The following is a 26,221-nucleotide window of genomic DNA, read 5'->3' as shown; positions in this document are numbered from 1 at the left end:
CATCCAGTCATCTGCCCATCCATCTGCTAGGGTGACCAGCTTCCCAGTTTGCTTCAGACTGTCACCAAGTCAGCATTGCAAGTCCTGCATCCGGGGAAACCCCCCAGACTCGGGAAAAATGGGACAGTTTGTTGATCCATCCTTCCCCCAGGCATCCCGCATTGCACCCATCGGCCCACCTGTGGAGGCAGACAAGACCCTCCCCTCTTTGACCCCGCCCCGTGCCCCGCCCCTTCCGGAAGCTGCCGCAGCGAATCCCGGTGCCCTAGCAACAGCGCTTTTCGGGCCGCCCAGTCAGCGAACGGGCTCGCGGTGCGAGCCAATAGCGAGAGGCGCCGGGAGCGAGGTGCGGGGGGCGGGGCTCGGCGCGACCGCCGCCATCTTGGTGGGAGAGAAACAATAGGTCGGAAGCGGCGCGGTATTGAGCTGAGGCTGCAGGTAACGACCGGTTCGCTCCGCTTACGGCTCTGCCATCCCGGGAGCTTTAGAGGAGAGTTTCTCCGGGCTGTTGGGGGGGCGAGGTCTCTAGTCATTAGAGGTGTTCCCAGGTTATTTGGGGAGGGGCTCTCCCGCGAACATGGGGGAAGGGAGATCTCCCAGGATCTTTGTGGGGCCGGATTTCTCTGGGTCTTTTGAGAGAGGCGTTATTAGAGACCAGAAGGTCTCCTCTGGTTTTGAGGGACAAAATGTTCTCTGGTCATTGGGGGGGGTTCACCCTTGGTCAGTGAGGAAGTCTTCTCGGGTCTTTGGTGGGGCAAGATCTCCCGAGTCATTGAGGGGTGTCCCCAGGACATTGGCGTCCACGCTCTCTCGGGTTATTGAGGGGGTTCTCCTTGAGGCTTTGGTTGGAGGAGTCAGGCCAGCGCCTCAGGTACTGTTACCTGGGGCCGGCAGATGTGCAGCCATTTTGAATGTTGAGTGCCAGTTGGGCCTGTCACCTGGTGTCTCGTGGGGAAATCTGCACACAGTCTTATCCCAAAAAGTCCTAAAATTGGTCAGAAAACGCCTTCTTTATAATGATAAGCTTCATCATGAGTGCAGCTTTCATTTCTTTCACATTTGATTACAGAATGCTTTTGTCTTTTGCATCCTAATGATTTGTTTCATTTTAGAATTTTATTCGGTTTCATATATTAAGAAAGTTGCACTAGCAGAAAATTGAGTCCAAATGTTGTGAAAATAAAATGTAGAAACGGGTAGAACCTACTGCTTTTAAATGCCAGGGGGAATAGAACTAACCACTGCTTAGAATGAAACATTTTGGTAGCAAAATGTGCGTAGAGCAAGAATAAAATAAAGTCATCTGCAAGAAAAAATGCTGAAACTTTTGAAAAGTAACAAAAATATTGCAGATCACCAGTTTTATGATATTTTTTATAAAGCACCATGATTACAGTAATTCTGATAAATTCTAGTATTTAATATATTTGCTGTATATGCATTTTTAGCAGGGTAACATTTTGAGTGAACAAAAATACTTATTTACATAGATTGCTGTTGTGGTGAGATTGGGTGCTGTGGTGTTTATATAATTGCATCCTGTAACTTGGTGTTAAGTATTTAAAGGGAAGTTTCAGAGTGGTGGTATTTTATTTTTTTGTGAGGAGAATCAGCTCAGAGCTAATATCCATGCCAATCCTCCTTTTTTTGCTGAGGAAGACTGGCCCTGGGCTAATATCTGTGCCCATCTTCCTCTACTTTTTTATATGGTCCGCCGCCACAGCATGGTCTGACAAGTGGTGCGTTGGTATGAGCCCGGGATCCGAACCGAGCTGCCAGCAGCGGAGTGTGCACACTTAACTGCTACGCCATGGGGCTGGCCCCTGTTGTTATTTTTTTAACTTTAGCCAGTATCAGAATTAGAAACTGGGCAAAATGAATACTTTATCATATTTGTCATAATAGGTCAGTTGATCATCTAGTAACTTTTTAATTGGAGAAAAAGTCAATTTAACTGTTATTCCAATTGGTTTACCTGCTTTGTGACTTTAGAGTAGAACTCACAGGAATTGTTAGAAATCAAGTGGATGAGAACTAGGACTAGAGTTGATATAATTGTAAGAACCAGTTTAGCTGGTAATAGATTTCTTTTGTGCTTCGAGGCTTCGCAGGTGACAGACAAGTACACTGTATACCAGTCCTGTATCTGTCTGAGCAGTGGAATATGCGAGGAAGGAGCAACCACAGACTGATGAACCTTAGCCAGTCTCCCTTGCAGGGGGAGGTGCCAGAGCCTTCTGTAAGCACCAGAGATGTCACTGGTATCTAGGCAACAGGGATGAGCGTGAGCCTTCCTGAGGCCGCTTGCTGAGGTGAAAATTTTCCATTGTTTGGCTCATAAAGTGGATGCACTGGGGAAAAATTTTCCCTTTAAGTGAAGTTATTTTACCTGTAGGATAATCACTTTAAACAAATTGAACACGTTTTTGTATAGTAGAGAGTAAGCAGTTGATTACTCTTCTGTGATTACATTTTAAAGCATGTTTTTGTTTTTAAGTACATTGTATTTTTGCCTATTTGCATACTGAGTAATACAAGTAACAAATAGTACTAGTGTTTTGCAATATATTCTGCAAGGAAGGGTCCTTTACCCCAAAAACTGAATTTGGAGTCCACCTCAGAGTTTGAAGGAAGAGTCTCCTAAGGTGATACGCAGTTGGTTTGGATCTGTCACCCATCACCAGCTTCCACAGTTACCAACTCCTAGCCAGTCTTGTTTCATCTACACTCTGCCTTCCTCCCCCGACCTTAAAAAAAAAAACAACAGATTTTCTTAGGAACCATATCCCCAAAATGTATTTTATCCGTATTTCATTGTGTATCTCTAAGAGACAAAGAAGTACCCATGGTATCTACAATACTGTTATTCTGCCTAAAAAACAGTGAAAATTCCTTAATTTTTTTCAGGTGTCCAGTCATATTCAGATGTTCCTGATTGTCTCATTTTTTTTACAGCTTGTTCAAATTGGGATCCAGAGAAGCTCTGCACGTTGGATTTGATTGAAGTGTCTCTTAAATTTGTACATGCTCATTCTATTTTTCTTATAATTTATCTTTGGAAGCAACTGTCATTTGTCCTGCAGGGTTTCCTGTGAGCTGGCTTTTGCTAATCACTTCCTGTGCTTGAGACCTTTTGACTCTGGTGGCTGGGTTTGAAGCGGTCACTTCTGTATATTTTTTCGATGAAGAAGTTGAGAAGGAACTGCCAGGGCTCATTCAATTCATTCAACTGTGAAGGTTGTCAGGGACCTAAAGGGCCACGCAGAGCAAGACCCTCCCCCTCCCTCTTTATCATGTGGTCCAAAGGGTCTGAGCCCTAGATTTTCCACGTGGAACTGGGAGGAGATTCTTACCTTTGGCCTCCAAGGAAGGTGTAGATGTTCTGCCTCCTTATCTCTTTACAGACCTCCTCCTCTCGCACTGACATTGTACCTTCTGCTCGCAGGCAGTTCACAGTTCTCGAGACCTTGCCCTGGTGCTCTTCTTTCTCTGCACGTTACTCTTGGGGGACCTTCTGTCTTCCCTTTGTAGGTAATTCCCAAATCTTTCAAGTTAGATTCACTCAAGCTTCAGTCCACTGCTCCTTACTATCTGCTGAACATTTCTTGAGTGCTTGACCATTCCCTTATATTTAAATGTCTGCAGCTCAACTCAGTACCTTCTCAGCTATTCCTGACTTTATGAACAAAACATCCTTGTTCTGACTTGTGAAGGCTCAATATCTGACTCATCCCTCTAATTTGATTCCCTGTATCAGGGGTTCTGAAGATAGGGTTTATGGTTGCCCACTCTCCAGATGGTATGCATAGTTCAGTGAGGGTGTGCATTTTTCAGGAGAGAGGCCCACAGATGTCTCAGATTCTCTAGGGGGTTGGTCACCCTCCCTCAAAGGTTAAGAACAGTGTGCTGTACCTAGCCATCTACCTACCAAGTCCTGTTTCTCTACTCTTTTTTCCTTTCCTTCCTTAGTTCCCCTGTGTGGGCTGGGCAGGGCACTAGGCTCTGTGGGTGTAGTGGAGAAGGCAAGAGACCCTGTGCCCTGCCGAGTGTGCCACTGAGTGGGGGGAGGTGACATTAAAGAAGTCATTCCAGGTGGGACAGGTATCTGGAGAGAACAGCCCAGGTGCCTTGGAGGCCCCAGAACCTGAGGGCTGTCAGGGACTCTTCCCCCCCCCCCACCCCGCAGATGAAGGAGGAGAGACCCATGAGAGAAGGAAGCCCAGGCTGGGAAGTGATGGAGAGGTTAGCTTGTCTTGGTCCTGATGCCTCCTAGGGGTTGCAGCTCTGTTAGGGGTGTTCCTGCTATCTTCTCCTTCAGAAAACTCCCAGGCTCAGGACTGTGAAGGCAGTGTTGCCTCTTCTTTCACCTTTGGTTTTGACATCTTCATATAACCAGATATTAAATTCATGAGCCTACAAAGTTACCTTATAAAGTTTTAAAATTTTTCTTCTCTCAAACCCCCTTTTTCATGTGTGCTTCTAATATGTATAGGAATTGTATCTCTTTGCTCTTTAAGAATGCAGACAGAGAAGGCTGCCAATAAATGCTGGTTCCTGCTGCCAGTGTCCCTCCACCGATGTTACTGCAGTAGTGACCTGGAGGGCCTCTTTGAAGCTGGGTTTTCCCTTGTCTCTCTCCCTGGTTAATTTTCCTAACATAAAATGTCACCACCCTGCTCCAAAATCCGCAGTGGCTCCACATACATTATATGTCAGAGTGAAACAGCAGATGGAACCTTTTTAATCTATGCTCTATCCCAGCAGTTCTACTTCTAGGAATTTTTCTTACAGAAATACTTCCACAAGTGTGCGAAGACATACAGGGATGCTCATTGCATTATTAGTCTAATAAAAAATAAGAAATACTGTCAGGGCAGTCAATAAATACATTATGACTATGTGTGAATATTATGCAGCCTTTAAAAGGAATCATAGACAGATGTGGAAAGATGTCGAAGGCATATAGTTTAGTGGGGGAAAATGGCAAAACAAAAGACAAATACTGAATGATTCTACTTATATGAGAAACTAGAGTAGTAAGATGCATAGAGAGAAAGTTGAATGGTCGTTGCCTGGGGCTGGGGGATTGAGAGAGTAGGGAGTTACTATTTAATAGGTACAGAGTTTCAATTTCAGAAGATGAAAAGTTCTGGAGATGGATAGTGGTGATGGTTGTACAGCATTGTAAATGTACTTAATGCCACTGGACTGTACACCCCAAAATAGTTAAAATGGTAAATTTCATATTGTATATATTTTATCACAATTTAAAAAAAAGTTAGGGGGGAAAAATAAAGCTGATTTTACTGGGTAAAAAAGCCAAAACAACACATTTAGCCTTACCCTATTTTTTTTTTTTTTTTGTGAGAAAGATCAGCCCTGCGCTAACATCCATGCATCCATGCTAATCCTCCTCTTTTTGCTGAAGAAGACCGGCTCTGAGCTAACATCTGTTGTCAATCCTCCTTTTTTTTTTCCCCCCAATGCCCCAGTAGATAATTGTATGTCATAGTTGCACATCCTTCTAGTTGCTGTATGTGAGACGCGGCCTCAGTATGGCTGGAGAAGCAGTGCGTTGGTGCGCGCCGGCGATCTGAACCCAGGCTGCCAGTAGCAGAGCGCACGCACTTAACTGCTAAGCCATGGGGCCGGCCCTAGCCTTACCCTATTTATGTAAAGAATAGGAAAATGCATAGAAGAAAATTACAGGATGAAGAGACGCCAAACTATTAATGGTGGCCATTTTATCACATTTGTAACCAGTTAAAAAATCTGTTTAAGGGCTAAACAGGATGTCCCTTGGCACTCTCCATTTCTCTGCCTGGTGTTGAAGACCCCTTCATCCTCCATCCACAAGTGCAATCTTAATGTGCTCTTATCCTCTTGTACTGTCAAGTCCACCCTCTGACCTTCATCTCCCATTGGACTCTTTGGAGGAACTGTGGACTGTGACAGTGGACAGAGGACAGCTCACGTTTGAGGAGTGCATTGCATGCAAGCCAGGCAGTAGGCTAGATGTTTAATCTTGTTCCCACCTCACGCCACCTCTATAAAACTGTACCATGCCTGGTTTACACATGAAGACAGGCACCGAGGATAAGTAAAGCATTGTTTATATCCAAACATAAGGCAGGCCCCAATTTCCCAGGGAGAAGATTTAAAAAGGATTTTTTGGTACAACTCAAGTGTATAAACTTACAGAGATGTACCTGAAAGTTGGATTTCTTGTAATATTTATTATCTTTAATTGCACATACATATTTAGTTATCTAAAATAATGTATTCCTTTAAAAGTTAAGCTTTTACCCACATATTTCATGAATTAGTTCTGTTCCAGTTTGCCTGGGTGTGTCTTTGACATTCCCATAGCCACATTTGGAGGTGTTCTCCTCCTGAACTCTGCATCCTCATCTCTCGATGATGGAGATTTCACACTGGAACCTTTACCCGTAGCTGGTTGTGATCTGTGGTGTGGACCCTTTTACTGTGTTGATTTTTTTTTAATAACAGCTTTATTGAGATACAGTTCACATACCATATAATGCACCTCCAAAGAAATCCTGTATCCTTCATCCCTAGGATAACCCCCCTGTCCACTGGCCCATCAGTCTTCCCGAAAGTCTTCTCACCCTGCATGTTTAAAGGACAATGTGCTGTGTTAAGCCCCGGGGATGGAGGGAGGAAGCGAGTCAGTGCTGCCCAGCTTGCCCTGCTGTCAGTTGTGGTGGTATGCTTTGTGAACTAGAAGTGGTTGCCTTGTGACCAGGGAGGCTATAGCACGTTACCATTTTGCCATTTTCCACATGGGCAGAGGGGAGATGAGGACTTACTCAGCAAGAGTTTGTTGGCCCTTACCATGCTGCTCAGGTATACCCTGGATTCATTTTTCTGTTTACAGTTATTTTCTCCAATCTTTTTCAAGGTTTTATGTTTGTTTTTAATGTAAATTTTCGTTAATAGGGTTCTCTTCTAGTTGAAGTTATGCTAATTCAGTCTTTTTTTTTTTTTAATTTTATTTATTTATTTTTTTCCCCCAAAGCCCCAGTAGATAGTTGTATGTCATAGTTGCACATCCTTCTAGTTGCTGTACATGGGACGCGGCCTCAGCATGGCCGGAGAAGCGGTGTGTCGGTGCACGCCCAGGATCCGAACCCCGGGCCGCCAGCAGTGGAGCGCGTGCACTTAACCGCTAAGCCACGGGGCCGGCCCAATGCTAATTCAGTCTTACAAGTAAGGATTAAGCTATGGAATACAAGTAGGTAACATCTCTTCCGTTGATGCACCAGCATTATCAGTATATGGTGGCCAAAAGTTAATGTTCTAGTAACGAGACAGAGTTTTTGTTCTTTATGCCTCCAAGATGCCACTTAGTTAAGACTGAAATGATTGGGAAGATGGTAGCTCCTAAATGTGGTATCCAGGTTAGAACAGGTAGCAAAACAAGCATATGATGACAACAGAAAAGTCGTGCTTTGATTTGATTTTAAATGTTCGTGAAATGTAGGTGTTGTTGAAGTGATATGGTCAATACCTGTAGAACCCTATCCACAAAAAATAAAAATAATAGCTTCAGCTGCTGTTCATGGGACCCTCACTGTGCTAGGTCACAGGTGAAAACTGTTCTTTTTGTTCCTGGCCACTTTGTTTTTTGTTTGTTTTTGTGAGGAAGATCAGCCTTGAGCTAACATCCATGCCAGTCGTCCTCTCTTTGCTGAGGAAGACCAGCTCTGAGCTAACCTCTATTGCCAATCCTCCTCCTTTTTTTTTCTCCAAAGCCCCAGTAGATAGTTTTGTGCCATAGTTGCACATCCTTCTAGTTGCTGTATGTGGGACACCACCTCAGCATGGCCGGACAAGCGGTGCGTCGGTGCGCACCGGGGATCTGAACCCGGGCCGCCAGCAGCGGAGCGCGTGCACATAACCGCTAAGCCATGGGGCCGGCCCCTGTTCCTGGCCACTTTGAGGTGATGAGAAGTCACATTCCACTCTGGACTGAAGGATTTCAGGCTTTGGGTTTTCTTGAAAGCCTTGTGACTTGGAGATGAAGCTCTAGTATGTGCTATCATAAGCCCCTCTGGGCAGGTGGAGTCAGCCTGGGCCTTTTCTGCTTGCTTTCTGTCATGGAGAATTCACAAAGCTTTCTTTGCACTGCTGGGTTTTATTTTGTTTTGTTTAATTCTTTTGAATGTATTTAACTGAAACTCGTAGTTGCTCAAGACTGAAGATCATTTAATGTTACTGTTTTCTCTATGTATCCATCCATTTATCTTACTTGAGACACTCATACATGTTTTAGAAATTGGACGTCCAGTCGTAAGCCTAAGGAAGAGTAAAAAAGATGTGTTACAGACCAGGAAGCAGAACACTTGGCTCTAGTGTTGCTATTTCTGCACTTAGTTTGCGAGAATGTGCGCACTGGGTACCTGGGCTGGATCCCACAAAGCTGGGTTTGTAGGCAGTTGCTGCCTTGCCCCAAGTCCCCTGAGACGTATCGGTTTACCTTAACTCGTTTGTGGTGGTTAGAGTCGTAGACTGCACCAAGGAGGAGGAGACTGGAGATGGAGAATTGCCCTTGAAATTCTCCTGCCCCAGACCTGTCAGAAGAACCTACCACGGCTCCTTGCTTTGAGCCTTGTTCATCTTTTAGTTTGGGCTGCTCCAGGGCCAACAGGCTTTCCTCTCCACAGCTGCACACTCAGAAATGAGGTGCCCCATGGGTTGTGTGAGCTCATCTTACTCTTTTGGGGAATGCAAAAATCTTGCATCCTCCTTTGATGTTTGTTTTATGAATAATAGATTATTTTTGTTTTACAAGTATAAAACTAACATTGGATATGCATTTTTGCATAAGCGGAGGATGCGGGGTCCTAGGACATTTGGAATGTTGGACCTTGCAAAGGTGCCAGATGGCAGCTCACAGACTCTGGGCCCTGAAAAACTGATGGGTGTGGCCACCAGGTCTGGGGCAGGTGAAGGCTCAGAAAGGAAGGGACAGGCTGTCCCTCTCCCAGGAATGATTTATCTTGCTCTCTAAGAGTGTTTTTTTTTTTTTTTTTTTTTTTTTTTTGTGAGGAAGACCAGCCCTGAGCTAACATCTGCCAGTCCTCCTCTTTTCGCTGAGGAAGACCGGCCCTGGGCTGACATCCATGCCCATCTTCCTCCACTTTATATGGGACGCCGCCACAGCATGTCTCGCCAAGCGGTGAGTCTGTCGGTGCGAGCCCGGGATCCGAACCGGCGAACCCCAGGCTTCCACAGCGGAGCGCGCGCACCCAACCGCTTGCGCCACCGGGTCAGCCCCTCTAAGAGTGTTTTTACTTTGAAAATACCTTAGACTCCTTGTATAGAGCCACAGGGGAAATAGAGTGGTAAGATGTCAAAAGTGGAAGTGCCCCATTGGCCTTCCCTCCCAATTCTCAAAGGAGCTCTTGATTGACTTAATTCACTGCCCTTCTTGCAAGCCGAGTGATTCTGAATGGGTCAGTGTGTGATTTGCTTTAGAACTCTGGGTGCAATTGAACTTGATTTCCCCAAAGAAATTTGTTAATGTCTCACTGTGCCTTATTTTGGAAGGAAATCTCAGGACTCAGAGAGGATGACTGGCAGATGACTCTGTGTTAGAACATAGTGCTGTGACCTGTACAATGTCAAGAATTTTCTCACTACCATATCTCATTCTTTTCCTGGGTGATCGTGAAAGAACACTGACTGTACTCAGAGCGGTTGGATGGTAAAAGCCGCCAAATTGGTGCTGTGAGCCTGGGACACTTTGCAGATGCTTGAGGGGAGTATTCACCTGAGTGAGATATTATGAGGACCCAGAGGAAATTGTGCCTTCTGGGCACAGGATCTGGTGCAGTGCAGGGCACACTTTTGTCCCTCAACTAGCAGATACTGGTGTAGGCAGGTCGGGGCTGCCTGGGTTCTGTGGCTGCCCATGAGGACTGAATCATTTCTGGCACCCTTTGTTTCAGAGGATGAGTTCATGTGTCACCTGATTTGGGAATGGGCTGAGAGATGAGCAGGGGTAAATATTGACCACAGGCAGGGAGCATATAATCTTATTGGCACATAAGAGGGCCATGATTCAAGGTAGACAAGTGCCCCGTAGGTGGAGACCTCAGAGCAATTTTGGCCATAGTCTGAGAATCATTTCCTGTTGTGTATGTTTCTTACAAGGTGGTTAGAGTTGTAGACTGCACCAAGGAAGAGGAGACTGGAGATGGAGAATTGCCCTTGAAAGAGAGGTAATGGGCTTTTTAAGGACTAAAAATTCTTGGTGTGTGTATGGAATACATTTAGCTATTTATAAGAAAATGTGATATTATGATAAAGAGGATATATGACACCTTAGAATTAATAATTTAGATTGGTGGTGCTACAGTTTTAGCTAGAAAAAGCTTTTTAAATTGCTGAAACTCTAATTCTAGCAGCGTAACTCTGATGAACATATTTCTGGGTAGGCTAAAAGCTCCTTCTCCCCCTCCCCCTCCATCTTGAGTCTCTAGTCTGTCATTCCAGAAATCTGGTCTGACAAGGCAAAGAGATGGGGCAGTGTGGTCTTGCTGGTGGTTCTAGAGAGCAGAAGCATCTGAGAGGCTGCTATTTCCTTTATGGAAAAGCTTGTCCAGATTTTTGGAACAGAATCTGCTGTTAATTTATCCCTCAGCATGGGGAGAAGGATCTGCATTATTGTGACTTTCATAAAATAGTTCCACTCACAACTTGTATTTTTCTCTTTATTAAAACTGAAAATGCGAATGAGGGAGACAATGAGCATGTAGTGTTAGACTGCAGGCATCTGTGTCAAGTCAGTGCGAGGCTTTTGTATCTTATCTCTCTGGCCCTGTTTCTTTGGTGGAGCCAGCGCCTGCTGTGGCCTAGAGGTGACACCCTCCCCGCCAGCCAGGCTGCAGCTCCTTTGAGGGTAACACAATGATTCCAGCATTCTTAGCAGCAACTGCTTCATCTCAGGAACCTGTTGTTTTCTGTGATGAGGCCTGGGTGATATGGTGACCTCATGGTGCCTCAGTGTACCCATCTGTAAGGGAGATAATCATAGTATCCACTCCAAAGGGCTGTTGTGAGAGTGGAGGTACTTGTTTTCTATGGAGCAGTGGTGGAGTTTTCCTGAGGTTGATGGTAGTTTGGCGCCATGTAGTCAGGTCAGTCTGGTCAGCTGCTTTCCTTGATGCTTCCCACAAGGCAAACATTGACAGCTTTCCTCTTCCTTCCTGGCTATATTTTGCTAGAACTCCTTTTTGTATATTCATTTTGTTGCCAGTGCTTGTGCCTCATTTGTTATCCAGCATCCCTGGAAGTCCAGGTTGTGGAGGGAATGATTTTCCTTCTGCATCATCTTACTGAGACACCTTATTTAAAACTGGATGGCAGACCCACCAGCGTTGCTGAAGAGGCCTTCAGCATAATCATTACCAACCTGTGGCCTTTCTTTGCTTTGCCTGCAAAAGATGGGGATAATTATCTTTCAGTGATAATTTAGCAACCTGAAAACCTTGGGTCTTTGGGAGGTGACTCAATATCAAACCAGAATTTCTGAATGCTAGTTAGTATATTTGTTTTAAACAATAATGGGGTTTTAATCTTGTTGTAGCTACATTTTCAAAGTTTATTCTTCAGTGAACATTCTTTTCTTGCCTGATTTTCTACAAGAGAGACTTTTCCAAGAGATTGGTTGTCATTACAGTAAGAGCTTAGGCTTTGTTTACATGAAGTGCACACCAGGAGGTCCCAGATGTGTGTTCAGGTGCAGGGTCCTTCATTTATACTCCCCAGTTTAATGCAGACTTGATAAGATGGGAGTTTATAAATGCAAAATAAACACTAGTCGGTGCTCAGAATGCATTTTGTAAAGTGTGTGGCATGCCTCGTTTTCATAATTGTACTCACTGTATGATTAATGTGGGTTTGGATCATTGCAGTGGGTGCCTTTTGAGTTCTCTGTTGATTTGTGTGCAGCAGGTGTTCATGATGCAGTAGTGATTTGGGCACATCCTGTGGAGCACCTACTCTGTGTTGGTCCTCTTCTGGACTCTGGAGATTCAGCAGTGAACAGAGCGGTCAGAAATCTCTGACTTAATGGACTGTGTTTTCTGGTGGGGGCAGTGTGGGAGAGACAGAAAATAAACAAGACAAATAAGAAAACATAAGGTATGTTAGATGGCAATAAGTGCTAAAGAGAAAATAAAGCAAGGTTGTGTAAGGGAGTGTGGATGGGGTTGTGTGGCACTTTTAGATGGGGTGGCTAAGGAAGACCTCATTGAAGAGGTGACGTTTACAGAAAGAGCTGAAGGAGGTAAGAGAGCGAGCCAGGGGGATATCTGGGGAAGAGTGTGCCAAGCAGAGGGAATGGCAAATGCAAAGGCATGTTTGAGAAACAACTAGGAGGCCAGTATAATTGGAGCAGATTTGATGTTGATTTTTCTTTCTTTATGGGTGTTTTACAGAAAGGCTTATTGGACCTTTATGTTTCTGTTCTGCTCATTTTTGTGTAAAGCATGCTTTTGTGGGGCCGGCCCTGTGGCGTAGCGGTTAAGTGCGTGCGCTCCGCTGCTGGTGGCCCGGGTTCGGATCCCGGATGCGCACTGATGCACCGCTTGTCAGGCCACACTGTGGCGGCGTCCCATATAAAGTGGAGGAAGATGGGCACGGATGTTACCCCAGGGCCAGTGTTCCTCAGCAAAACAAAATAAAAAGGAAGCTTGGCATGGATGGTAGCTCAGGGCTGATCTTCCTCAAAAAAAAAAGGATGCTTTTGCTTTGGCTTTATGAGAATTGAAAAAGATAATCATGCAACTGGTAGAAGTCTGCTAGTATTAAGACTCTGATAAAAATTAGGCTTTCAAAGTGAGCAGATGGCTTTAGGATAAGCAGTGGGTGTCATGGGTTTATGAAAGAAAACATGGCTGTCCCTGCAAGTCTCTACCATGAGGAGGTGCCTTCCCTGAAGGGAAAAAGCCCTTACTTTGATAGAGATGGCGACCCAAGCTGACCTTGGTGTGAATGACTCAAGATGCTCAATGTGTGAGGCAAATGATCCCAGTTAGAATGGATGGAAAAGGAAATTTCAGCCCAACTATTTAACAGCTAATATGATCGTTTTAAGTATAAGCTTTTCTGATTATTAAAATAATAAGTACTTATGAAAATTTTGTAAATTCAAAAATGTACAAGAAAAATTTAATTCCTTTATTGAAGTATAAGTTATGTACAAGATTCATCAATTTTAAGTCTATAATTTGATGAGTTTTAACAAATTTATGTAGTCATATAATCACTGTCCTAGTTACAGCATGGAACATTTTCATTACCCCTAAAAGTTCTCTTGCCCCTTCGCAGTCAGTCCTAGTCCCCTACCTCTGCCCCCTGGCAACTGCTTATCTGCTTTCTGCTATTATAGTTTTGCTTTTTTCTAGAATTTCATATAAATGGACTCATACAATATATGGTCTTCTGTGATTGGCTTTTTTCACTTAATATGCTTTTGTGATTAATCTTTGTTGTTGCATGTATCAGTACATTCCTTTTTATTGCTGAATAATATTCCATTATATGGATATACCACAATTTGTTTATTCATTCACCCATTTGATGGACATTTGGGTTGTTTCCACCTTTTGGCTATTGTGAATAGCACTATGAACATTTGTGTACAAGTCTTTGTGTGAACATTTATTTTCATTTCTGTTATGTAAATACCAATGAGTGGGATTGCTGGGTCGTATAATAAGTATATGTTTATTAACTTTATAAGAAACTGCCAGGGGCCAGCCGGGTGGCGCAAGCGGTTAAGTGCGGGCGCTCTGCTGCGGCGGCCCGGGGTTTGTCGGTTCGGATCCCAGGTGCGCACCCACGCACTGCTTGTCAAGCCATGCTGTGGTGGTGTCCCATATAAAGTAGAGGAAGATGGGCATGGATGTTAGCCCAGGGCCAGTCTTCCTCAGCAAAAAAAGAGGTGGATTGGCAGATGTTAGCTCAGGGCCGATCTGCCTCACAAAAAAAAAAAGAAGAAAGAAACTGCCAAACTGTTTTCCAAGGTGGCTGTACCTTTTTGGATTCTTACCGGCAATGTTTGTGAGTTCCAGTGACTGACCCTGGTGGTGTAGTCATGTATGGATGTGTGTAGATGCTGGGCAATGGTTCTGGGGCTCACAAAGAGGAGGTGTGGGTAGTAAAGGTTGTTTTTCCATCAGGCTAGTGTGCCTCACACCATCCCCTGTGACTACCCAACCCTAGTGCTTTTTTTGAGGCAAAGTAACTGGCCCCAGTAGATCCTTTTTGTAGCCTCATTACTGAAATTCTAGATGTATGAGCTAAGGGCCCAGGGGCTTTCATGAGTCATAGCTGTTTTATTTGCAATATTTCAATAATTAAGAATATTAAGGCATTGTTTCCACCAGATCCTTAAACCAATTTGATAGATTTAGGGGGGTGGCCTATGTCCTAGCCTAGGATGAATCATGTTTTGTGTTCCTTACCTGTTCATAGTTTTAAGGACAAATTTAAGGCAATGCAGAAGGCCAAAATAGGGGCCAGCTCTGTGGCCTAGTGTTAAGTTCGGTGCGCTCTGCTTCAGCAGCCCAGGTTCGTGGGTTCGGATCCCGGCTGTGGACCTACACCACTCGTCACCCATGCTGTGGTGGCGACCTACATACAAAGTAGAGGAAGATTGGCACAGATGTTAGCTCAGGGCTAATTTTCCTCAAGCAAAAATTAGAGGAAGAGGCCGGCCCGATGGTGTAGTGGTTAAGTTCGCATGCTCCACTTAGGTGGCCCAGGGTTCGAGGGTTCGGATCCCGGATGCAGGCTTATGCACCACTCATCAAGCCATGCTGTAGTGGCATCCCACATACAGAATGGGGGAGGATTGGCACAGATGTTAGCTCAGGGCCAATCTTCCTCACAAAAACAAAAAAGAGAGAGGAAGATTGGCAACAGATGTTAGCTCAGGGCTAATCTTCCTCAGCAAAAAAAAAAAAAAGCCAAAATAGATACTCAATCGGAAGCCGGTATTTTACGGTTATTCCATATCTTCCTAGGTACAGGGTCCACACTTCGCTTGGACTTCACAGTAGCCATTAATACTCCAGGAGTCTTGGGAAACTGGGCCTTAGACTTCGGATATTTAAAAACCTTAAGAGATCCCACTGCTCAAACTGTGTGTGGAAGAGAGAGAGCGTAGCAGGTGCAACAGAGTAGGTGTTTTGGGCGCTTTCCTTTGTTCTGGCCAGGTTGAGACCACTACAGGGGAAGCTGATCTGCTGTGTAATCCTTGGGAAGTTGATCCTTCATTTTCCTACAGGGATATAGCCTGTAAGCGACCCTAGAACAGAAGTTCCACTTCTTTGTCTGCAACCCCAAATGTGAGAAATGTGTTGTACAGTGAAGCCATACTTATGTTCATATTGAGAGATTGAACATAATTAAAATAAAAGAATCACAAAACGGGGCTTACCTTATTAAGTGCAGTGCAATAGTATTTACTGTTTTTTCCTATTTGATTAAAACAAAGAAAGAAACTACTGGTTACCACTCACTAATTTGATTACACAGCCCACAGAGTAGAGATCTACTCCAGGCCTATCTTCTCCATTTTACAGGCCAGAAACTGGTACCCAAAGGGAGTCAGGGACTTGGAGTCTTTCTCCAAGCAATTGAGTGGCGGAACTGGGACTAGAATCTGGCTCCACCTCACTACAGGATAATAAATTGTCTCCCTAATTCCACCTCTCACTGGGAGTTTCCTCTGTCATCAGACTTGGCTCAGATGAGAATGAGCCTTATTGTTCTTGCCTTTCTACCCAAGATAATGATTCTTCTCTAGGAAGCAATGTCCTGTGGCCTGCCAGAGTTGGGTGCTGGGAGAGGGTGGCAAGGTGCTACATCATACCCAGCAGCTAAGGAACACACTGGGGACCTGCGAGGAGGAGGAGGTGGAGACCTTCACTGGGCCTTTTGGCCTTCTGCCACACCTCTGAACCATACTCTAGAGAGCTGCCATGATGGACCAGTTTTTGTTGGTTTTAGATTTTTCATTGGAGGTAGGGATGGGTAAGAGAGATGCCTGAAGAAAGATATTTTTCTACTTAATTGAATACATTTAAGGAATCTTGAATCGAGTTGGAAACGGATTTGTATCGTTGTTAGCGTTGCTCTGATAACAAAAGAAGTTTTACATTCTTATGAAAGGTTTGGATTGTGTTCCTAAAGCCAGGTTCATGAGGAATGTCTTGTGTTTTCACAATTTAGTAATTATGGTACTTGGTTCATGCTTGGGTGCTGGCGGGCCGGCCATAGCTTTTCTTTGGTATTGCTCTTACTCAAGAGGTCTTTTCAGTAGACTGGTATTAAACTGGTCAATATAGACCTTGAGAGGGGCTGGCCTGGTGGCACAGTGGTTAAGTGCGCGCGCTCCGCTGTGGTGGCCCGCGTTTTGCAGGTTCGGATCCTAGGCGCGCACTGACGCACCGCTTGTCAAGCCATGCTCTGACGGCATCCCATATAAAGTAGAGGAAGATCAGCATGGATATTAGCCCAGGGCCAATCTTCCTCGGCAAAAAAGAGGATTGGCATTGGATGTTAGGTCGGGGCTGATCTTCCTCAGAAGAAAAAAAACGTATACATATAGACCTTGAGAAAGAGCTTGTGTGTCACCAGGCATCTCAGAGCCCCACCTTCTGGAGAGAGCCTGGAATGACTGGAATGTACTCATCTTAGAGCTGGTTGCCTGTATTGTGTCTTGGGACTCTTCTCAGCACATTCCCTCCTGAAGACTTCTGTGATGATGAGAAGGTAGTACCAGGTGAGAAATTGAGACCTTTGATTTTGCTCCTCTTTGCATATAGGAAAGCTTACTGATTCCTAATCCTTGAGTCCAGTTTGGGCCCACAGTCGGTTCTCTCTGAAGGAAAGATTAACACCAGCTTAAATTCTTTAAAAGAGGCTACTTTATAAATAGAAAATATAAATCCATGGTGAAAGCACTCATGGTACAAACTAAATGGCCCATGTACATAGGAGTGCTGTCCAAGGCAGAATTGCTGGAGACCCTGGGTCCTAGAGACAGCCACGTAGGGGCATCCAACAGACTGAGGTTCACTTGGGAGCTGTGGCTTATTGTTCCTGGCCCTGGATGAGTTTCCTCACCTCCCTGAATCAGCGTCATTGTTTGCAACAGGGAGAGTAGTGTCTACATGTGGTATTATGTAGAGAAAGTGTCATGAGGACCAAATGAGATAAGTTCCTATAATGAATCTAGCACATAGTAGGTGCTTTACCCACATTAGAGGACAGTGGGCACATCTCCAGCAGACCCATTCTCACCACCACTATCTCAGTTGGAGTCATGGGAACCAGAGGAGTTCCCAGTAAGAATCCTGTACGGATGCTGAAATGTACCCCAAGCTCTGTAACTAGTGCTGTTAAATACAGTGTAGTCTGTAAACTATAGACAGAAAACAGAGAACTAGCTTGACGTGCCCTGTGAAACGGTTAACAGGCACATAGAGGTGTGCTTTGCTGAGATCCAGTGTTTGGGGATAGGAAGTCAGGGCTAAAGCCCTGGACCTCAAGAGTGGATGAGAGCCCTGATTGCTCCAGGAGCGCAGCTTTGGTTTAAAGGTGTGCCCCAGCTTTGGGAGATCAGGATAGAACCGATAAAAATAGTCAGTGACCTAGAACACTGTGTATCTTTTTAAGGAGTTAGCCAGCCTTGATCAGTTGTTTTTAGATAGAGACCTTAGTCATTAAAGCTAGACCCAAGCTTCACTGCTAATAAGGTTAACGGGGGCTTGTCTTTGGCGTAGGGCAGGGAGGTGTGTGTGGACTGGGGAGTAAATCTTAAGTAGATGTGTAAGCAGGTTTTCCCTTTAAATGCGTTTTATAAAAACATAACGACCAAGAGTGAACCCTAATATAAACTGTGATAATGTGTCAATATAGGTTGTCATCAGTTGTAAGAAATGTACCATTCTGGTGGGAGATATTGATAAAGCAGGGAGACTGTGCATGTGTGGGGGCAGGGGGTGCTATATGGGAATTCTGTGTATCTTCCTCAGTTTTGCTGTGAACCTAAAACTGCTCTAAAAAATAAAGTCTGTTAAAATACATGTATAGTTAACAGACTTGGATCTCAACCACCTTAAGTTGAACAGTTTTATTACAAAATGGTAAAATTTAATCCGAATAATAGGTTTGAAGTTGTGATTTTTACCTCGTCGTGGCTTCGCGTTTTGCTCACGGTAGTAACTTTCTAACGCCGTGGGGACGGGGGGGACACGGGTTGTTTAGGGGCCCTGCAGCCAGTCTTTGCCTGTCGTCATCCGGCCCCGCCCGGCGAGAGCTCAGCCTGTTTGTTTCTGGGGGAGGAGGCGGGGCCGGAGTGGGCGGCGTGGGCGGGGCCACGTGTGAGCCCAGGCTGGCTGTCTTTCCGCTGGAGGAGGAGGGCTAGCAGCTTTAGGCGGTTCCCAGGCCACTTCCACCTCCCTTGTCACTCTTTGCTCTGGCAGGGAGTCCTGGCACGCGCAACCGAGGAGCCAAGGCCGGACAAACGGACGCACAGATAGACGACGGACAAAGGGCGCACTGGCCGCTAGACCCTGCCGCCTCTCCTTTCTCCTTGCCGCCTGCGCCTGGAGGATGAGCCCAGCGTTCAGAGCCATGGACATGGAGCCCCGCGCCAAGGGCGTCCTGCTGGAGCCCTTTGTCCACCAGGTCGGGGGGCACTCCTGCGTGCTCCGCTTCAACGAGACGACCCTGTGCAAGCCTCTGGTTCCGAGGGAGCACCAGTTCTACCAGACCCTCCCAGCCGAGATGCGCAAATTCACTCCCCAGTACAAAGGTGAGCCCCTAGCTGCTGTAGAGGTCGCCAGCGCCTGGCAAGGAGATGCGAGGCCTCGCGGCCATGGAAGGCCTGGGTAGCTATCTCCCGAGCCCCCACCCTTTCCCACTCACTCTGTGTTTTCCCTCCCCCTCTTCCTCTTTGCCCTCAACCCAGCACCTCACACCCTCCCGTTTTCAAGCCCTGGTAAGATTGCTCAATTCTGTTTTGTTTTGTGGATTTGTTTTGAGTTTATTTTTGGTGGAAGTGTAGTTGTGTTTTATGTTCAGGTGTCTCTCGATCACAGTAACCCTAAGTCCCCTATGGGGGACAGCGGGGGAAGACTTTGGGAGGATTTTACCCAGAATATTTGCCGCCTGCTTTTTGTCCTCCAGGAAACCAGAAGCCCGGGTGATTAGGTAGGCTGGGAGCAGGGTTGAGTCAGATGGAATGCAGGAGTGGGAGGCCTGTACTGATTAGCTGAAGCCCTTTGCTATGACAGAATGTCCCTGAAATTGCTATGTTAAGGCAACTCTTTGATTCACATACGGTGACTTTTTCTTCCTTTTTATAATGCATTTTTTGGGGGACATAGCAGCCACCAGCATGGTGTGGTCTTTCGTGGGGTGGGGGGAGTCCTTTGTAAATTAAAGACAAACCCATTAAGGAAGTTAATTTTAAATTTGCATTGCCTGGTTATACAAAAGACTCTTGAACAATTTAGGTTCTTCTGGGACTGTTGAAACATGCTCTTTGAAGACAGAATGTGTGGGGCTCCTCTCTCTGTACTCTGAATATGCATGTATGTTGCTGTGGGGGTGGAGGAGTTGGGGGCCCTCACTTGGTCCTTCTCTGTTGTTTTTTCCAGGACAAAGCCAAAGGCCCCTTGTTAGCTGGCCGCCCCTGCCCCCTTTTTTCCCCTGGTTCCTCCCTGCTCCCCCCCCCCACCACGCTCCGTGGCCACAGGGAAGTGTGATCCCTTGAATTTCCCATCCTGGCTCCTCTGCGCCCAGAGTCGGGGACCACCTCAGAAGTGTCGTCTCTCTCTGAGCACGCATTCCCCTGCAGCAAGCGAGCGGGCGGGCGGCAAGGACTGAGCAAATTGAGTGTTCCTGGGCCAGAGAGGCCTGGGAGGAAAGGTGTTCAGCCAATCGGTTGTAAGGCGCTCGTCGGCACCTGCTGAAATGCTCCCACCTGACAGCCCCCTCCTCAAAGACTGTAATTACACATGGCAGGTTCTAGAGACTCGAAGGGGAGAGCTGCTTTCAAGGCCACCATGCGTCTATGTTCCCAGCCCAGCCCTATTTGCCTTGTGTTCATTTTGTTCTTTTGTGACATGAGATTGCAAAGACCAATAAAGTAACATATTTGAGAAGGACAAAAGGCTTGGGGCACCCACCCGTGTGGGGGCGCAGCGAAGCCTTTGCTAGAGTGTCTGTTGTGCTGTGTGGTTTGTTTTGTTTGCTCCTTTATTTTGTTTCGCTTGCGCAGTCCTCCCTTACCCTTGGATGCTTCTTACCCCCCAGGCAAACCTGTTCCCCCTGTGTTTGGGCTCTGCTTTAAAGCAAGCCTCGAGGCCATCGGAATTTCTGTTCAGGGCATTAAAAACTCCCACGAGATATAAAGAGCAAATGTGTTTACGTCTCTCTTAGGATTAGAAGACTTACATAAAAATTAATAAACATTTTCAACGACAGAAAAATGTGTCTTGTAGTTCTTTGGCTCTTGCCTTGTTGAGTGCATCAAAGAGGAAGACTCTCGGCCATGTTTGCTCCCTAATTGCTTGTCTTGTATGGTGTCATTTTTTCTAGCTGTTTTGATATTTGTTAGGATGGCAGATGAGTTTGGGGCCTCTGGCAACATAGAGACTAAGGAACAGGGTAAGAAAAAAACAAATGTTACAATCATGTTATTTATAAAGCATCTTCCTGTGGAATTAAAAGTCCTCTCTGCTCCTCACCCCCCTTCCAGGTGTGGTATCTGTGCGTTTTGAAGAAGATGAAGACAGGAACTTGTGTTTAATAGCATATCCATTAAAAGGGGACCATGGAACTGCGGACAATGTAGACAATTCAGACTGTGAACCAAAAAGTAAGCTCCTAAGGTGGACAAACAAAAAACTTCATGGCCTAGAAATGGAAAAGACCCCCAAGGACTGGGTGCGGCAGCACCGGAAAGAGGAGAAGATGAAGAGGTTGGTGTTTAGACTGAGAGGGGAACCCTGGATTCTGTGGGGGGGAGGGGTCTTAGTTACAACCCAGTCTCCTGGAGCTAAGGACTCACACGATGGACTTAGTAGGTGCCTTGTCACTCAGTGGTTGGTTCCTACATGGCATGCCCAGCTTCTCTTTAATTGACTCTGCAGTGGCAGCTGTAAAAGAGTTTGTCGCTCATTCCTTCTGCAGTGGCACTGTGCCAGGCCCTATGCTGCATCCTGTGGATGCAAGACAGGAGTCATCCTGTCACCTCAGGTTGCTCACTGATAGTGGGAGACAAAATGGTCAGTTGGGCATCCCCGAATCTTGGGGATCCACCTGGGCAGAGCCTTCCAAGTGCTGCACCTGGGCAGAGCTTGTAAAAATATAAATAATATATATGAATTCAAGTATGTGTAATATAGCTAAGTAGGTTGACTTATTTCCATGGAATTTCAATTCAGATTTTTCCATTCTCCAGCATTCGGAGTCAGGGAACATGGAAGTACCAGAAGCCAGGGGGTGGTACTGCCTAGAAGAAGAGGGCAGTGAATGCTGCCTTGCAGGGCAGGGGGTGGAGTCAGAGGCTATTCTTGCATCTTAGATTCTCCTTACTGTAGAAAAACAGTGAGCTGACCCCTTAATTTTTTTTGTAAATCAACTTTCTTGAGGTATAATATACATACAATAAATTGTACCTATTTGGTGTTTAATGTATATACTGAAACCACCACTGCATCAAGGTATCAAACTTCCGATCACTCCAGAAAGTTCCTTCATGCCCTGAATTTTGATAAGACTTTGTGATTTATTGGCTCCTTTCTCTTTAATAGCCATAAGTTAGAAGAAGAATTTGAGTGGCTAAAGAAATCTGAAGTCTTGTACTACAGTGTAGAGAAAAAGGGGAATGTAAGTTCCCAGCTTAAACACTATAACCCTTGGAGCATGAAATGTCACCAGCAGCAGTTACAGAGAATGAAGGAGAATGCAAAACATCGGAACCAGTACAGTATCCTTTGTTCATAGGGCATCTCTCTGTTGGGGAGAGGGGAGAGTAAGTGAGGAGAGAGAATTTGGATTTTTTTATTCATGGTTGTGCCAGGACACCCTATGTGATAACCATGGGAAAATATCACTTCCCTCCGGGCCGAGGGCTGGTCTGGGATTGCAGGTGGGAGCAAATGTGTTTGTCTCTCTTAGGATTATATAATTTCATATAATTTGATCTATAGGCTTGATCAGATTCAGCTTCAGTTTTGGTGGGGGTGGTGGCAGGAATCCCTCAGAGATGGTATTGTATTTGTCCATTAGGAAGCACAGTGTTTAGTTTTCTTTGTCTTTTGTATGCCATTGCCTTAGATCCATTTTTTCATTAGGTGATTTTCTAATTTTTTCCTTCTTCATTCGTTAGCTGGCATCCTTCTGTGAAGAGAAACTTTTCCTCATCAATTATGTGCTTATCCTGAGGTATAGTTTGTATAGGAAAGGCAGGTTAAATGTCTATTTTCCTTTATTTACTAGATGTTTGGAATGATGGGTGAGTTTCTTAACATCCTCCAAAGGCAACAAGTGAGTTTTTCAGTATCATTATGAATCCATGAATTTAAACATTTTGACGTGTTTTAGTCCATTGAAGTTATCTTTTTTTTTTTTTTTTTTTGTGAGGAAGATCAGCCCTGACCTAACATCCATGCCAATCCTCCACTTTTTTTGCTGAGGAAGACTGGCCCTGGGCTAACATCCATGCCCACCTTCCTCCACTTTATGCGGGACGCCGCCACAGCACGGCCTGACAAGCAGTGCGTTGGTGCATGCCCGGGATCAGAACCCGGGCCGCCAGCAGCGGAGCGCGCACACTTAACAGCTATGCCACAGGGCCGGCCCCTGAAGTTGTTATCTTTACTGATGTTCAAATTATCCCATGTTTGGCCTGTAGGAGCTTTTCAAAATAGGTTTCTGAATCATTTTGACACAATCACAGTAGTCTGTGATGGCTATCTGACTTGCTGGTATGAAAAGATGGTCCGGGGTCATGTATGTTTCATACTCCGGATGTGAATTCAATCATTCCTCTAAGGCAGGGGTCGCAAACATTTCCAGTGAAGGGCCAAATAGTAAATCTTTTTAGGTTTTGCAGGTCATACACTCTGTCACAACTCTGTCATTGTAGCATGAAAGTAGCCATGGACAATAATGTAAATGAGTGAGCATGGCTCTATTCCAATAAAACTCTATTTATGGTCACTGAGGTTTGAATTTCATTTAATTTTCCTGTGTCATGAAGTATTATATATATATTTTTTGACATCTTAAAAATATAAGAACCGTTTCTAGCTTACAGCCTGTACAGCAATGAGCAGGGAGCCATAGTTCACCAATCCCTGCTCTAGGAGCACTGGTCTGGGCACTAGGGGTGCTCATACATCTGGTCATTGTTTCTAGACATTTTCAGTATACACAGCTAGGAAATATACATTTTAAAGAGAGAACTTTTCATGAGTTCATACTTATATTTCCAATTCATATTTAAGGCTACAGGATTTACTGAACTTATTTGATGTTCTGTTTATAATTTAGGACTGTATGCTGTTGGACCTGGTCCCACACCTTGCTGAGTTCAGGAAATGATGTGTGTGTCTCCCAGTCTGGGGAGACCCAGGCTGTTCTCAGGCCAGTTCCCTGACAAGAATTGAAGGTGCCTTTTAGCCCCCTAGTCAGCCTTGGGCTCCCTGCATGAGACATAGCAGGACTGATGGGGCCCTGTGTGGACCTAGGCTTTTCTGAGGCACTGTGTGCAGGAATTGTGCCCTGGGAGTGCCAAGGCCCCATGCAGCAGCACCTTCTCTTTAGAGGGGGGATTGTCCTTAACTACTCAGAATTTATCTTACTGGAGAACCTGACTTCCCACTATGAGGTGCCTTGTGTCCTGGACCTCAAGATGGGTACACGCCAGCATGGTGACGATGCTTCAGAGGAGAAGGCAGCCAACCAGATCCGCAAATGCCAGCAGAGCACATCTGCGGTTATCGGTGTCCGTGTGTGTGGCATGCAGGTGAGGGAAGTGCTGGTGCGTGGCAAGGGCTGGCTAGGGCATCTAGTAGCTGCTGCCCCCCCACCCTAGCATAGTCCTGTTTTCTCAAAAGATTCCATATTTGACTGAGTGAGTCTGTCACTTTCTGGTTAGAAAAGAAAGCATGCGTGCCTAGGTGATCCCCTGTGGGACTGGCCAGGCTGGCTGAGTCCAGAGTGTGTGGACAGGAGAGGGAAGGGAAGGCAAGATGGTTAGACCGTCTCCATTAGCCCATACATTGAGCAGGGGGCTGGGGACAGAACCCAAGTCAGAGGGCTGCATCCCAAGTGAGTGTTGATCAGAGAGGACAGTGTCTTGTGTGACTGGTGTACTTAAGTTAAAGGATTTGATCCAGGCTGTCATATTTCTGCCACTCCCCAGGGTCCAAGCTCTGAGGTGGCTGTGAGCACCTGACCTTCTGGTCTCCCTTCCACAGGTGTACCAGGCAGGCAGTGGGCAGCTCATGTTCATGAACAAGTACCATGGACGGAACCTATCGGTGCAGGGCTTCAAGGAGGCCCTTTTCCAGTTCTTCCACAACGGGCGGTACCTGCGCCGTGAGCTCCTGGGCCCTGTGCTTAAGAAGTTGGCTGAGCTCAAGGCTATTTTGGAGCGACAGGAGTCCTACCGCTTCTATTCAAGCTCCCTGCTGATCATCTACGATGGCAAGGAACGGCCTGAGGTGGCCCTTGACTCAGATGCTGAGGACTTGGAGGACCTGTCAGAAGAGTCAGCTGATGAGTCTGCTGGTGCCTATGCCTACAAGCCCATTGGTGCCAGCTCAGTGGATGTGCGCATGATTGACTTTGCACATACCACCTGCAGGCTGTATGGCGAGGACAGCGTGGTACATGAGGGCCAGGATGCTGGCTATATCTTCGGGCTCCAGAGCCTGATAGACATTGTTACAGAGATAAGTGAGGAAGGTGGGGAGTGAGCTTGCGGGCTGTACCAGCACCTGAGAGACTCTCTGTATCCCAGGCACAGCTGTGCTGCGTCAGGGAGGAGGCCAGTATGGCCAGGCGGTAGCCCCTGCAGCCTGGAGCTGATGTGCAGAGGCCTCTGTGAGTCCCAGCCTGAGCCAGCCCCAACCGCGCTCGGAGTCTATTTATTTTAACTATTTCTTCAACATTCCATATTTGATGATGCAGATACCTCTTTCTTCCCTGAGTGTAAATGTTCTAATACAGATCTTTTTGTTAATTGTACACAGTGCTGCTGTCGTTCTTGCCAGGGGCAGGCAGCCAGCCCCCCTCCCAACCTTCAGAAGCCTCACACATGCCGTGACTTCCACCCTGGCCCAGCAATATTATTCTTGCTGCTGTCCGTACCCCATGGACCATGAAGTCACCACAGTCTCTTGGCTTCATCCTCAGTCCCCTAAGCTAGCACCCTGAGGTCACCCAGAAAGCCAGAAGGACTCCTACACACATAACCGTAGGTCCCTCTGGGGTCTTTGCTGGCCTAGTGTCCCAGCACCCCCTATGCAAAGAACTGCACTTGACTCTTGACACAGGTCTTTCCCTGCCCTCACACAGGTTAAGCCAAAGTTGGGCAACAGGTGATCCAAACCTTGAGTCCAGCTCCTGTGCCACCAGCACCAGCTAACTGGCTGGACATTGTGATGTCAGGTGTCCTGAAGCCAATACTGGGGCCTCAAGTAGCCACCAGGCTCTGATCTGTTGGCAGCCGTGGGCTCTGTGGTAGAGTCCAGGAGGGGGAGTCTCAATGAGAGAATCTTCTAGGCAAGGTGGTCCTCTTAGCCATACCACCTGTCACCACTCCTACCCAGCCCTGGGCCCCACCACAACTATGTCAGTCTCTTTCATGCGGCTCCAGCCATGGCAGCCCCTAAGAGAGCAACGTTTGTGCTAGGAGGGTTTGTGGGAGGAGGAGGTATGGCAGGAGTCATGAACTGCAGAAACACACCAGAGAAGGGCACAGACCCGGTGGCAAGAAGGCAGGGTCTGGATGTACAGTTCCAGCAGCCCCACCCCTTTCCTGAACCTCCCAGCATCTCTCCAAGGTCCATTATGCCAGTGTACACTATGTCCCAAAACAGGCCAACTGCATACACTGGCCTTGTTGTGCCCACATTCCCTGCTCCCTGGGGCCAGG

At 46.1% G+C, this 26,221-nt stretch overlaps 1 protein-coding gene across 4 annotated transcripts; it reads left to right on the top strand.

Moving 5' to 3' along the window:
• The first annotated feature begins 356 nt into the window (after window positions 1-356).
• Window positions 357-25,311, top strand: IP6K2 (inositol hexakisphosphate kinase 2). Of its 4 annotated transcripts, none has more exons than XM_058557803.1 (6): window positions 357-438; window positions 18,528-18,859; window positions 20,810-21,032; window positions 21,867-22,042; window positions 23,910-24,085; window positions 24,540-25,311. In XM_058557803.1, the coding sequence occupies exons 2-6, from the start codon at window positions 18,658-18,660 to the stop codon at window positions 25,038-25,040; spliced, it is 1,278 nt and encodes a 425-aa protein (XP_058413786.1). In that variant the 5' UTR covers window positions 357-438; window positions 18,528-18,657; the 3' UTR covers window positions 25,041-25,311. The 4 variants fall into 4 exon arrangements, with proteins under 4 accessions (XP_058413786.1, XP_058413796.1, XP_058413777.1 ...); XM_058557813.1 differs by lacking the exon at window positions 357-438 and adding an exon at window positions 1,639-2,239; XM_058557794.1 differs by lacking the exon at window positions 357-438 and adding an exon at window positions 15,515-16,822.
• Window positions 25,312-26,221: the final 910 nt, after the last annotated feature.

This window comes from Diceros bicornis, chromosome 2 (assembly GCF_020826845.1).
Source record: "Diceros bicornis minor isolate mBicDic1 chromosome 2, mDicBic1.mat.cur, whole genome shotgun sequence".
NCBI classification, from domain to species: Eukaryota; Metazoa; Chordata; class Mammalia; order Perissodactyla; family Rhinocerotidae; genus Diceros; species Diceros bicornis.
This window is presented reverse-complemented; position numbering and strand designations above follow the sequence as displayed.